Genomic DNA, 14,464 nt, shown 5'->3' with positions numbered 1-14,464 from the left:
AATTATGATACAATTTGTGGGTTCGAATCGATCCAGAATGAAATTATAATAAAGAAACAGGCGTATTTTGCAACAAATAGACGTCCTCATCATCAATGGGGAAAGCACAAAAAATACCAGCAATTTCTTCAGATATGTGTGCTGAACAAGCATCAAAACTCATCAGATCCATACCAGTAATCAAAAAGTTGAAGATTGAAAAAGCGTTCATTTTTTTGTTTTGTTTATGTATGTGTGAAATGTATAAACAATACATTTTGTGTACTTTATTAAAGAAAGCAAGTATGCGGCCTTTTTAGACACTTCACATCTCGGCGTTCGTCAATAATTGTGCAAGATAATCGAATATTTTATTACGTGCCTCGATAAGTTGAGGTGGATCAGTTTCTGCAGCATCATACATTTCGGCGCAATGTGCAGTACCTATTTTGATAAAAAATATATAGGAAACACTATATTATCTCCACGGATAAAACAAGGGCATACCTTTAATAAAAACTGTAGGTATATTTGGGTTCTTCGATGCGGTCAAACCAAGCGCATGCCATGGATCTATTGAGCCGTGTACGTAAAGGACATTCGTGGACTTGGGATTAAGTCCACCATATAATTCATTTGTCTGCGAAACAACTTTCTCCAAGTACTTTGCATCCATGCTACAACAAATATTAAAAAATAGTTTAATTGAGAGGTAACGGGAATGAACAATTGATTTCTGTTAGCCTCGCACCTTTCTGCAAAAATATCCATACACTGTTTAATAAAAAAGTCCACCTTGAATCTGTCACCGAATGTGTCATGCTTATCGTTCGACGTTTGATAGAAACCGAACTCATTGCAGGTCTGATAGGTCCATTGTCGTGTACCGTTAGCTACTTTGGCGAACAAAGAAATATTCCTCATTTCAGTCAACATATTGTCGTATTTGTAATCTAAGCATTTTTCCTTCAAATTCTCCAAAACCATGCCGTTTACAATACCCAAGCGTTCAAAAGGAGGTCCAATGATGTCATTGACCATAACATTGCAGACCTTTTACCAAAAAAAATCATTAAAAAGTATGTATACTTAACATTTTATTACTCACTTCATCGATGGTATAATAAGCCTCGGGTCGATTGACTTTATTGAATTGCACCACAAATGCAATATTATCGGCTAATTTTTGAAAGAAGTTCGACATATCCAATGGCTTCGTAACCGATTCTTCAATTGGTGTGCAGATACTAAGAACATTTAATTTTTATAATGTGCATAAGGCGGAATTCAAAATATTAAAATTACTTAAATTTCTCATTCACATTTCGTTGGCCAATGGGTTGGCGTATGAGTGTTTCTAACTCAGCAAAGGCTCTTCCGAAAGCCTTCAAGCAGTTGTCGGAATGAGTTGCCAGTGAGGCTTTGACGACCTGAAGGTACTCTAAGACAAAAATTAAGTTTTACAAAAGTTTCGAAATTATATATTTATTTTTCTCTTTGTACCAAAGAAATCCACCTTCGCCACAAGCGGCGCACTCGAACTGATGGCGCCATATATTAAATGTGGATATTTTTGACGAGCCCAAGCCGCCAAAGCACCGGGATATGATCCACCAAACACAATCCATTTTTGCTTACTACTGAAATTGTATTTTAGATTCATACTTCGTATGAAATGAGCCACATCGGCTAGAGCTTGCTGCGAGGTAAGAAATTTTAAATTTTCGTATGAGAGATCGCTGCAACAGAGAGAAAATGGACTAAAATTAATATCAGATCATCAGAAAATAGTAGCGGAAGAAAATCACAGCCTAAGTAGGCCTTAGTTAGTAAACTTTGTTTAAAGTTTATTCTGGCATCAAAGAAAATAGTTATGTTTTTACTATTTTAAGCTCATTTATTACTATTATACTATTACGAACATCCACATATTTATTTTTTTATCACTTTAAACATCAATTTTCTATACTTATTTCAGGGCTTCGGTTCGATTTAACCGTAATATGACAATCGCTCTGCCAACTCCATCCGTTCCTAACAAACCCCTACCATAAGTGACATATTATCTCACCTTTTTGGTTGACTTTTACCGTAGAAACGATGCTCCAAATGAAAACACAAGGCTCCAAAGTGTTCAGCGAATTTAATCCAAGACCCCTTGGTCACCCCACGCGGTGATATCGCAAGTTCTCCACCAATTGTGAGAAAAATAGGTGCATTACTGTCATTGCGGTAGAATGTTTCGTTCATAAAGTATCGCTAAAGAAAGTGAGTGTGTAAGGAAATTTGGTAAGAAGGTATTAAAGTTAATTTATAATGCATTATATATACATATTAGTATTAAAAATTAAACAATAAAATAAGTATTTGTTGGTCGCAGAAGTAAGAGTAGTTCTAAAACCCTGAGGGAAAATGTTCAATTAAAAAGCCATTTAGGTAAGTGATATTAATTAATTACCAGAATTACCAGAGAATAATAAGACAACCTCGAAAACCTTAATCGAATTCTAACTTGCTCGAAACATATTTGTCGATATTCCCTTATAATAATAATAATACCCAACGATTAACCCACTCCCGCCCAATCCACGCGATAGGCGCAATCCGCAAACGAGCGAAGCTCCTAAAAGGTAAGAGAGTTTTAGCTACAGAAACATAAAGTTAAATACATTAAGAATTAGGTTAAAGTAAGTTCCTTATTTTTAAACGTTCTTCTTAAGAGTGGATAAAATAATTGGTAAGAAGTGAGTCGGTTAGAGCAAATGTGCCGGAATGGAAATTGAGATCGTGACATATACAGCAGAATTGTTCGTTTAACCTTAAATTTGTTTCAGAAAATTTTAGAAGTAAAGGTCTAAACTGCCTGGTTGAGCGAACGGGGACGTTAAAATTAATGTCCGAAAGCAGAGATGGACTACAGACTGACCGATTCATAAGTTTTACAAGAAATATTATACCAATCATTTCTTTAAGACTAGCGAGCGTAGGTAGATTTGTAAGTTTTAAACGATTGGTATATGGGGGAAGATTAACCTGAAATCCCAAAGTTAATGCTTTAAGACAAAAAGTAAAACCCGGTTTTGAACGGACTCCAACTTGATAACTAGGGTTTCATATCTCAGAAGCATACTACAATATAGGCCACACCAAAGATGTAAAAAGAATTTTCGTAATAAGCGGATCTGTAAATTCTTTAGACCAACGTTTAACGAAACTAAGAGCGCCTTTTGCTTTAAAACCCATGAAAGATGCATGAATTGAGGTTTATAATTACTCCCAGATCAACAAAATTGAATACTTGCTCCAAACTAAAGTTTTATATTACGTATCGTTTTAAGGTTCAATGGCATATCTTTTCTAACACACCAAAAATTAAATTGTTTAAGTCTGTTTATATAATAGTATAAAAACAAATAAGTGGAAGTTTGATTAGAAATACGAAAAGACTTTTTCGACAACCCAATATATTTCACACATTTTTTAAGAAAGCATGAGGGAATCATATTTGGGCCATAATTAAATGATTATTTTAAAATATTTAACTGATATAAGATGTCTACTTGAGAAATGGTAGGCGCATCAATTTGAGAAACCGGACGTAGCTTATGCTGATACAGAACATTTTTAGGAGAATTTGAAGACTAATTGAATGTCACTGGATATTGTAGTCTTACAGGGTTTGTCCGGAAAGTAATAGGACTGTGTCGATTTAAATCTTCAAAATTGGCTCCTTCTGCGTCGGTGCAGCGCTGCTAGAGCAATTTTCAAGCATTAAAGGCGTCACGGAAGGCATTCTCCGGAATAACCTTGAGAGCCGAGATGCATGCTGCTTGGATCCCCTCTGTGGTTTCAAAATGCTTGCCTTTCGTCGGCCTTTTTAGGCAAGGAAACAAAAAATGTCCGGGGCCACAACTAGGCTGTAGGGCGGCTGCGGAAGCGTTGTGATGCCGGCCTTGGTTAGGTAGCTCTTCACAAAAGTGGCGGTGTGAACTTCCAATCGGCTGCGATGTCTAGTCGGTCCCGATTGACCCTTCGTTTGAGTCTCTTGAGGACTTTCACGTAAAACTTGGACAGTTTGCCCAAGAGGAACAAATTCATGGTGGACGATGCTTTTGATGTCAAAAAAAGACAATGAGCATCGTTTTCACTTTGAACCTCTTCCCGGCGCGAAAATGTTTGTACTGACTGATCAGCCGCTCATTCGTTTGCTAGGAACGCCCTTTACCAAATCCAGTCGGTGGGCGCACGCTCTGAAGTATAACCAACCGGAATGTTTAACGTGGGCACCTGCTGACGACAGCCTTACTCCACGATACTGAAAAGTACAACGGATCAAATCAAAGCGTTGATCAGCGCCCTGAAAATGCCAGGCTCTGAAGTACAGTCACGGCGAAAGAAAATCAGTCCTATTACTTTCCGGACAAACCCTGTATATGTATTTCATCGCGGACGAAAAATTAGAAATCTTGCATTTGGAGTTGACGAAACCATAGAACAATTTTGAATTTCGTATCATTTAACTTTTTACTTTGTTTATGCAATTATTATAACATATTTTGTTGTTTAATGTAGCAATTGCAGTACAACATCCAAATGGACTACTAGAAACTCTGGTCATCGCATATTTTAAGATGTACATACTTAGGTTATATATTTACATATTACTTCAAAGACATTGTCACTTTCTTTCTTACTTGCTTCCATGTCGTATTCTGCTGTATGTCATCGAAGTGATCGAGTTTTTGTTCGAACCAGTTCTCAGGCGGCTCTGGTGTGTCGTCAGGTGTTAGCTGCTTGCTCGGTTCATCAATAGTGTAAAAAGCACTGCGACGTGGTCCGAATGCATTTGCACTATCAATATTATTAAAAGTAAATATCAACAAGCAAATTGTCGTCAATTGCAGGTGACCAATGATAAGGATCGATAAACTCTCGGACATTCTTAGTCCAAACGTCGATTACGCTATTCTAGATAAATTAAGATTATTTACTGTGTATTGACTTTGTTAAATATTTCTTTGATTATGTTTGTTTTTAATTAGTTTGAATATATTTGTTTTTCTCTTTAATTAAAATCAATGTAATCACACACACATATTTTTTTTTTGTATTTTATTTGTAGCCCACTTTAATCAATTTTGTGTTTCATAAGCCGGACAATATACTCCGATCAAAACTGTAAATACATACGTGTATGAGGCTTGGGCGGTGTCAAACTTGTAATTGATTCTTTAGAGATATGACACTGGTTTTATAAGGTTTATTTGGTTCAATAAAAAAACCAGAACAAAACAGTTCTTCGTATGCCGCTATTAGTACTATAATTAGACTTTCAAAGCATGCTCTCTTATGTTAAGAGTTTTCTCTTAGACTGGACCTGTACTTAAGTTGTAGAAATCAAATAAGCAAAAAATAAAGATAAGGACCATTTCGTCCACAGAAAAATACAAAAGCGAAAGAGACACTGGCTTTGTTTACAATTGCTAAGGAAGCTTGACAGGTCGCGTTTCATTTATAACTTTGCCCGTCGCATACTTGTCCCCATCACCCTTGAAAATAAATACTTACTGTATATGTACATACATATATATTTTGATCTACATGAAATTCTAAACAATTGTAATCAGTATCTTAGATTTAAATAATATTTACAACAATAATTATTTTAACATTTTTTCGCTGAAAACTTAAAATTTTTTAAAATATTTAATTTCTATTATGGAGGTGGGTTCAAAAAATTAAATTTCGCGGGTTTGAAGAGTACATCAATTGTAGTACGATAGAATTACCAGCTGAATCCATTGCTTAGTTTGTCTGTATCAGCCGCTATGGTTAGACGTGTCTTTATAAGCTTGACGATTTTTGTTTGTTAAAAGAAATGGATCCAAGAATTTGTTCGTGAATTCTTGGCCAAAGCAATACTGTAACGATACCGCAGCCTTCATATTCGCCAAACATGACCCCCTATGACTCTTTCCTATTTTCAAACATAAAAATAACCTTAAATGACTGTCGTTTTACAAGCATAGCCGGTATTAGAAGCACATCGCTGAAATAGTTAAAGGCTATAATAAAAATCGAGTTTGAGAACTCTTTCGACGATTGGAAGAAGCTTTGGCATCAGTGTTGTTGCATCTCAGCTCATTGTTTGTTTACTTTTCATTTTTGGTAACATATAGCTGGACGGGACCAGGACTAAAGCGAAATATTACAAGGATCATTTTCTACTGTGACCATATAAAGGAGCGCAAATTCGGTGTGGGAATCGTGGTGGGAAAGAGAATCCGTCGCCGAGTACTGTCATTCAGCCCAGTGAATGAACGTCTTGCCACAATCCGCATCAAAGCGAAGTTCTTCAACATATCGCTGATTTGTGCCTACGCCCCAACGGAAGAGAAGGACGATGTAACCAAAGATACCTTCTATGAGCGCTTGGAGTGCTGCTCCCCCAACGATGTCAAAATCGTGCTTGGGTGGGCAAGGAAGGTATCTTTGGCACACCAGTCGGTAAATTCAGCATCAACGAGGAAACATCCTTAAATGGGTTGAGGCAGATTGACTTCGCCGGGTAATCTGTAGTACACGTGCGGGATGGGATAGATACCGAGAGTGAAGAGGGAAGCGAAACGCATTTGCAGACAGAAAAAAAGAGAGGCCGAAATGCGTGAGTATGAAGAGCTTGACAAGCTGGCCGACAGGGGTAATGCTCGAAAATTCTACGCAAACATGCGCGACTAACAGTAGATTTCTACCGGAGCATACTCTTGTAGAACCTCCAAAGGTGACTGATGCCCAGACCATACTAAAATTATGGAGGGAACACTTCTCCAACCTGCTGCATGGCAGTGAGAATATAACGCCAGGAGAAGGCGAACCCGATTCCCCAATCGATGACGATGGAGCAGAGGTTCATCCAGACAAAACGGCGTGTGCCGTTGGGGTGGCGGCCGAGCCATTCAAACACGGCGGCGAAGAACTGACAAGGAGCATGCATCAGCTTCTTTGTAAAATATGGTAGGACGGTAGCATGCCAAACGATTGGAATTTAATTGTCCCCTGCCCAAAAAGGGAGACCCCAAAATATGCGCCAACTATCGTGGGATAAGTCTCCTCAATATCGCATATAAGGTTCAGCAATACCAAAAGCTCCGTCAGGATCGAAAAGGACCTCTCCGAGCCGTTCGATACCAAACGAAGATTCAGACAAGACGACTCCTTATCGTGCGACTTCATCAATCTGCTGCTGGAGAAAATAATTCGAGCTGCAGCTCTGAATCGAGAAAGCACAATCTTTTATAAGAGTGTACAGTTGGAGTTCGCCGATGATATTGATATCATCCGTCTCAACACACGCGTCGTTAGTTCTGCTTTCTACAGACTGGATAAGGAAGCAAAACAAATGAGTCTGGCTGTGTACACGGGCAAGACGAATTATCTCCTGTCATCAAACAAACAGTCGTCGCATTCGCGACTAAGCTCCCACATTACTGTTGAAAATCATAACTTCGAAGTTGTAGACAATTTCGTCCATCTTGGAACCAGCATTAACATCAACAACAATGTCAGCCTCGAAATCCAACGTAGAATAAATCTTGACATAGTTCAGCAAATTAAGAGACATCGGCTGTGCTGGCTAGGTCATGTCGTACGTTTGGATGAAAACACTCCCTCTCTGAAAGTATTCGACGCAATGCCTACTGGGGTAAGCAGAGGAAGAGGAAGATCTCCATTCCGTTGGAAAGACCAGATAGAGGAAGACATGGCTTCGCTTGGAATTTCCAATTGGCGCCACGTAGCGAAAAGAAGAAACGACTGGCGCGCTGTTGTTAACTCGGTTATAACCGCGTAAGCGGTTTCTACGCCAGTAAAGAAGAAGAAGAGAACATTGGAAATGGATGTTATACCTCATCAGAGTGTCAGGGCATATTTTTACCAAGTTTTATCAATAAATCATAAAGATAATTTTTATACCCTCGCAACATGTTGCTCCAAAGTAGAATAGTTTTGTTCACCTAAAACTAATCAAGATCTACACTTATCTTTTTTTTTAAGTATATAAATGATCAGGATAATAAGACGAGTTGAAATACGAGTGACTGTCTCTCCGAACGTATGTCTCTAAAAACTTGAGTAATAATGGAGATATTTTAAACTTTGTGTTTCTTGGCATCCACGAGGGCTACGGATTGCAATTGGGCAGAGTCGGACTATTGCCACGTCTACAAAACGCCATTCAACGAAAGACTTTATGTTTTTTTTCCACTCTCTATTGATTCCATATTCGTAGCGATCCTTCGAAAAACTGTTACTGTGCTGAGAAATTACCACTTCCATTACTTAAGGTAATATTTTAGATAACTCAAAAAAATAACTTTTTTATATTTATATAAAAATATATGTATTTACAAGTAAGGTATATATTCGATAGAGTTTGTTCAATTACATTCGAATTTCATTTGGTATCAGCGTAAAATAAAAACGTATAATTCTTCGCAATAAACCTTATTTTCTACTGTGTATTTAGGCTCACTCCAACTTGAAGTTCTCCAGCAATTGGGCAAGATATTTTATAATTTTATTACGTGCCTCTACAAGTTGTGGTGGATCGGATTTAGCAGGTTCGTACATATTGGCGCAGTGAGCAGTACCTAAAATCGAATAAGAAAGCATTAAAAGATATTGTTATACATCTGTAATAGGTGCTAACACACCTTCGATATAAATTGTGGGCAATTTCGGATTCTTCGATTTAGTCAAGCCTAGTGCATGCCATGGATCGATGGAGCCGTGTACGTAGAGCACATTTGTTGTGTTGGGTTTCAGTGCGCCATAATTTTTATTTGTCTGGGAGACAACTTGCTCCAAGTATTTCGAGTCCATACTATATGAGATAGTTAAAGGAAAGACTTAATTTGAAAATAGTGTGTAGTTAACGGGGTTGGTACCTCTCTGAGTAAACATCCATGCACTGCTTAATGAAAAAGTCAACTGCAAAGCGATCACCGAACGTGTCAGTCTTATTATTCGAAGTTTGATAGAAACCAAATTCATTGCAAGTCTGATAGGTCCACTGCCGACTGCCATTACAGGCTTTAGCGTCCCAAGAAATTTCTTTTAGCTCAGCAATCATTGTATCATACTTATAATCCAAACATTTCTCCTTTGACTCAGTCAAAAGCATATCATTAACCACACCGAGACGTGCAACCGGTGGACCAATGGTAGTATTGACCATAACGTTGCACAGCTGTTGAAGATTATTAAACAGTTATGTTTTAATTGCAAAAATATATTATTTTCAATTTCAAAAACCTACATCATCGATTGTATATTTGGCGCTAGGTCTGTTGTCCTTGTTATATTGTACAACACCAGCAAAGTTGCCAGCCAAAGATTCGAAGAAGTTGGACATGTCCAATGGATTATTTATGGAGTCTTTGATAGGTGTGCAGGTTCTGAAAGAGAATCAAACGTTTAAAAAATGTGAAGGTTTGAGCCATTAGCATGCTAAATACTTGAATTTTTCATCCAAATTACGTTGTCCGATCATGTGACGTGTTAAAATTTCGACTTGCGCAAAAGCACGACCCACAGCTTCCAAACAATCAGTAGAGTATGTGACCAAGGAAGCTTTCACCACCTCAAAATACTCTGTAAAGATATTTAGACGGGGTTTAGTGGTGTACATATGTAAATAAAATACTAAAGTCCAACACAAAAACGAAAAAGTATTTTTCTACGAATTGTAAATGTAATAACATTATTATTCTCATACTCTCTTTTATTTTTGGTTAATTTTCAAGGAAGTTTGCGGTCTTCCAATTTATTTATAGATTTTTTATAGATCTTTTATGTATCGAAGTGAGTACTTTTATTTTAAAATATTATAAAATCTTGTATTGCAATCATAAATGAAAACCCGAGCGATAAAAGAAAAGCATCATTGAAATTAGTCGAACTTTCAATCCATAGATATTTCTAATATGAAATCGACACTTCGAAATCCATCAACAGTTTAAACTCTTGTAAGCTCTACATTACTCTTTTAAAAATATTAATCTTACCTTTAAAATCGACTTTAGCCAATAACGGCCCACTTGAACTTATAGCACCGTGTATTAGATCAGGGAACTTTTCACGTGCCCAAGCTGCCAGTGAACCCGGGTAAGAACCACCGAAAACTATCCATTTTTGATTATCATTCATGTTGTATTGTTTCTTCATGCTGCGTATAAAGTTAGCCAAATCCGATAGCGCTTGTTCTGAAGTGAGATATACCAGATTTTTCGTGGAGAGATCACTACAAAAGAGCATAATCAAAATTATATAAACTTCATCGCCGGAAAGCTTTTTACTAAGCACCTTGTGGGATGACTTTTACCATAAAAGCGATGCTCCAATTGGAAACAAAGCGCACCGAAATGTTCCGCATATTTAATCCAAGCGCCTTCGGACATCCAACGTTTTGAGGCCTCTCCCTCGCCGCCGATCATCAGAAAAACTGGTGCTGTGCTGTCATTGCGATAGAACTCATCATTCACAAAATAACGCTGTGGAAACAATATAAAAAAGTTATATGTAGTATGTAGTATATTTATGTACATACATACATACATATACATACATATGTGAATATTCATGTATATAAGCATATTCGCAATAACACATACCTGTTTCCAAGTGAGTTCCTTGTTCTTTTGACCAAAATGATCCAGTTTCTGCTCAAACCATTTGTCTTCCGGTTCTGGCTTGCGTCGCAGTGACTCGAACTTGCTTGGCTCGCCTAGAAAGCCATCATCGTAACGCCCATTACGAAATCGACCCAATGCACTGGTCTTATCAATACTTGCGAAAATAAACAACAACAAAACAAAACTCAAACGCAATAGATAAGCCGTGTGCCTAGGAATGGCTCCATTTGCGGTGCCCATCTTGCCTCCGACCCGTTCTACAATAATGTCTTTGTAAATATGCCAATCGTTGTAGTTGTTATATATTTTATTGAAGTTGTTTGTTGTAATTTTATGCTGTAAAAGAGCAAAAAAGGTAAATCAAAATTTATTAAAATTTTTAGTGTCAATAAACTAAAGTGTTCAAATTACTCGCAAGCACACATTGGCGTTGTTTATGGGAAATAAATTTATATACACTTGTTTGTAACGAACTAAGTGAGGTTATCGCTACATAGTGATTACTATGCACAAATGGCAGTCGCACAGCTAAAAGCAAAACACCGCTAATAACACAAAGCTTGCACCAACAATTTGTCCTCTTACAAGGCAATATTGATTTTCCTTTTCGTTTTAAATGCGCAGATTTTATTTGATAATATAATTTGCTAAGGAAAAAGAAAATTGTGTTGAACTACTTATTACCTGTCAAAATCCGATAGAAATTACGAATAAGCACGTCCGCTTAACGCGATGTCTACGAAACGAATGATGAGCTGAGCGGTTTTCTTGGCACTTCCAGCTATTCTCCGTGATACATTTGCTCTTGAATATAAAAGTATGTATCAAAGTAACTATATATGCGCACATGTGTCGTTATGATGACGGAGAGGTGGTTCCACGACATTTTAGTGCACAGAGACAAATCCAATAAATCGTACGGAGTTCTCTGTTTGACGCTCTTAAAATGCTTGAAGTGATATACTATTATATTATATAATGTATTTAAAAAATCCAATATTTACATTAAATAAATTATCTCTTGGATCTCTGCTAGAAGCTTGAGCGAGCTTTCTTCTTCTATTCCACGAATTCTACATCGCCTCCGATCAGCTAATTTATTTTAAAAGGAAATATGCGTAACCTTTACCAAAACCACATTTTCACGTACTTGAATACAAATCTTAATGATCGGCTTCAAAATATTCTCCTTTTGAGTTAAAACATGTATGTCTAACGCTTGGTGTTTTTAACGAAAGGCTTTTAATGGCTTCAATGAACTCATGGGTCGGATTTTTCAGTTTCAATTCAGACGAATACATTGACTGATCGAGTACTCCCATCTCGAGTTTGTCTAAAAAGTCTGTCTTTATATTTTTGTTGTCTCCAATCTTTATCGATAAACAGTCATAAGTTGTCTAGGGGTGGCCGGCAAAGGTTTAATAATACTACTCACCAAATTTTTAACTTTTTTTGTATGTACGAGTACTAGTCACTAAAGTGCATGACGAAATATCTCCCGTTATCAAACAAATAGTCGATTCGAATTGAAGTCGTAGATAATTTCGTCTATCTTGGAACCAGCATTAACACCAACAACAACGTCAGCCTCGAAATCCAATGCAGAATAACTCTTGCCGACAGGGCCAACTTCGAACTGAGTAGACAATTGAAAAGTATAGTCCTCACTTGACAAACAAAGACCAAACTCTACAAGTCCATCATCATTCCCGTCCTGCTATTTGGTGCAGAGGCAGGGACAATGACATCATCTGAGTCGGCCTTAGGAATGTTCGAGAGAAAGGTTCTGCGGAAGGTGTATGGTCCTTTCCGCAGTCAATGGAACGAAGAGCTGTACAAGGTATACGGCGACATTGATATAGTTCAGCGAATCAAGAGACAGCGGCTGCTCTGGTTCGGTCCCGTTATCCGGATGGATCCAGCTTTGAAGGTTTTCAGTTCAGTAGCTGCCGGTGGATGCACTCCGTTGGAGAGTTTAGGTGGAGAAGGATCAGGTTGCACTTGGTATCTCGAATTGGAATCAAATATTTATGATTTTCTGAAAAATTTTTGACAACGTTCACAAAACATTTCCACGTGAGTATTTCCTGATCATTCAGTTTTTCTTCAAAGCTCTTGTTCTTTATCTGTTGCCGTATTTCTGGACCTACAAATATTCCCTCTTTAATTTTTGCATCGCTGAGTTTGGGTAACTTCTGTTTCAGATGTGATCCATTTTGAGGTTTCCTATTTACGAAAGAACATTCTTTGGCAATTATTTTTTGAAGATTATCTCTTTCAAATGTTGGCCGCGTCTACGTCTCAGAAGGTCTACCCGTTGAGTCCAATTTTTTATGACTGTGCGAGCACGCGTGGTGTTTTGCTCCAAGACCTGAGGCGGTATTTTCCGCATAGACTTTAGACTTTACATATCCCCACAGAAAAAATTCTAACGGCGTGATATCACACGATCTGGGTGGCCAATCAACCGGCTAAAAACGTCAAATTATCTACTCACCGAAGGGTTCGCTTAATAAATCCATTGATTTATGCGATGTATGTCTTGTTAAAACCAAATGTCACCGGGATCGCGAGCTTATAGGCTATTTAGGCATAAAATAGTCGGTTATCATGGTAACGGTCGCCATTGACGGTTACGTTCTCACCGACATCATTTTTGAAGAAATATGGACCGACGATTCCACCGGCCTACAAACCACACCAAACCGTTGTTTCTGGATGAAATAGCAGCCCTTGAATCTCTTTAGGTTTCTCTTTTTCCCCAAATACGGCAATTTCGCTTGAACCAAAAATGGGCCTCATCGGTGAACAAAATTTGGCTCAAAAACGATCTTCTTGGAACTTGCGATGTCGCTTGAGAAGATCAAGCAGCTTGAGTTCTTGCGTGCTGGACATGATCCATTCTGTCGAATATCATCCAATAATGAATGCTGGGTCTCAAGATGAGTGTGAAAAGTACGTTCAGTAGGAAGAAGCGAAGGGCGCGAAGCACATTCTTTACAGAACGTGAATTTTATTACGAAAATTGAACGATTTGTAAACGTTGTTTGGGCGTAAGACGTTTCGTGATGAAATGCCAAGCAATACTGAGCAAAAATAACCTGACTCGCGCGTGATCTGTGAAAAAAATGTATTGAAAGGAGAACCTCTACTCGGATCACTAGTTAAAATGCGATTTGTAGGCTTTGGCACTAGCAGCTCGGCACTATGTAGGGTCTGTTAGCCGAAGACAAGTTTGGGGTAGTGTGTTTGGGATTGGATCTTTTGTTTGAGTCAAAATAAAATAGCAATCAATTACATAAAACTTTAATTCGGTCCAAATCATTGGTATAGCAAATGGCTTATGTCCGGGATTTTGTTTAGCCCAACCTATTAGCGGTCTCAGACACGTTACACAACGTGATTCCTAACAGGAAATCCAAAATAGTCGACCATAAATAGCACTGTTCAATTAATGACGGGAAATTACGACGCTGATGTTCAAAACTTACTATAATTCGCCACGCACATAACAGAAACCGTCGGAGTGGTAAGAACACTTTCGTGGCATGTTTACGTTGGGACAAACGCATGTACTATATGATATAAGTTAGTCGAATGCAATAGTAATACATTTGTATAAAAAAATTATTTAAAAAAGGCACGTATATGAGGTGAGAAATTAATACTACTGTGGTCAAAAAGAGTAAAAGTTTATTAGCGCGAAAACCTACTCGTCGAAGTATTTTTTTCTATACTGGTAGTATGGAGCTGTCACAAAAAAAAACTAGACGTGATTGAAACAAAATTTTTAA

At 37.8% G+C, this 14,464-nt stretch overlaps 2 protein-coding genes across 3 annotated transcripts; both read right to left on the bottom strand.

The window, feature by feature from the left end:
• Positions 1-216: 216 nt before the first annotated feature.
• LOC120778840 (putative serine protease F56F10.1) lies at positions 217-5,264 on the bottom strand. Of its 2 annotated transcripts, XM_040110864.1 has the most exons (9): positions 5,170-5,264; positions 4,674-4,947; positions 2,051-2,238; positions 1,483-1,718; positions 1,285-1,420; positions 1,088-1,226; positions 731-1,032; positions 487-656; positions 217-423 (listed from the first exon to the last, which is right to left on the bottom strand). In XM_040110864.1, exons 2-9 carry the CDS (start codon positions 4,917-4,919, stop codon positions 305-307), a joined length of 1,536 nt encoding a protein of 511 aa, XP_039966798.1. In that variant the 5' UTR covers positions 4,920-4,947; positions 5,170-5,264; the 3' UTR covers positions 217-304. The 2 variants fall into 2 exon arrangements, with proteins under 2 accessions (XP_039966798.1, XP_039966797.1); XM_040110863.1 differs by lacking the exon at positions 5,170-5,264 and having other exon boundaries at positions 4,674-5,038.
• A 3,110-nt stretch (positions 5,265-8,374) lies between these two features.
• LOC120777948 (putative serine protease K12H4.7) lies at positions 8,375-11,449 on the bottom strand. The gene is made up of 9 exons (XM_040109560.1): positions 11,355-11,449; positions 10,650-11,006; positions 10,342-10,529; positions 10,044-10,279; positions 9,495-9,630; positions 9,296-9,434; positions 8,925-9,226; positions 8,691-8,860; positions 8,375-8,627 (listed from the first exon to the last, which is right to left on the bottom strand). The coding sequence occupies exons 2-9, from the start codon at positions 10,908-10,910 to the stop codon at positions 8,506-8,508; spliced, it is 1,554 nt and encodes a 517-aa protein (XP_039965494.1). The 5' UTR covers positions 10,911-11,006; positions 11,355-11,449; the 3' UTR covers positions 8,375-8,505.
• Between the last annotated feature and the right edge of the window lie 3,015 nt (positions 11,450-14,464).

Source organism: Bactrocera tryoni, chromosome 5 (assembly GCF_016617805.1).
Source record: "Bactrocera tryoni isolate S06 chromosome 5, CSIRO_BtryS06_freeze2, whole genome shotgun sequence".
In the NCBI taxonomy this organism is placed as follows: domain Eukaryota; kingdom Metazoa; phylum Arthropoda; class Insecta; order Diptera; family Tephritidae; genus Bactrocera; species Bactrocera tryoni.
This window is presented reverse-complemented; position numbering and strand designations above follow the sequence as displayed.

Bases quoted from the DNA above. Each gene is read 5' to 3' on its own strand.
- LOC120777948 (XM_040109560.1), bottom strand. From the start codon at position 10,910: ATGGGCACCGCAAATGGAGCCATTCCTAGGCACACGGCTTATCTATTG. The intron at 9,435-9,494 runs GTATTTAGCATG...ATTCTCTTTCAG, and splicing joins AATTTGGATGAAAAATTCAA to AACCTGCACACCTATCAAAG. The intron at 9,227-9,295 runs GTAGGTTTTTGA...AATCTTCAACAG, and splicing joins CCAAATATACAATCGATGAT to CTGTGCAACGTTATGGTCAA.
- LOC120778840 (XM_040110864.1), bottom strand. From the start codon at position 4,919: ATGTCCGAGAGTTTATCGATCCTTATCATTGGTCACCTGCAATTGACG. The intron at 1,421-1,482 runs GTACAAAGAGAA...TTTTTGTCTTAG, and splicing joins GGCGAAGGTGGATTTCTTTG to AGTACCTTCAGGTCGTCAAA. The intron at 1,227-1,284 runs GTAATTTTAATA...AAATGTTCTTAG, and splicing joins AATGTGAATGAGAAATTTAA to TATCTGCACACCAATTGAAG.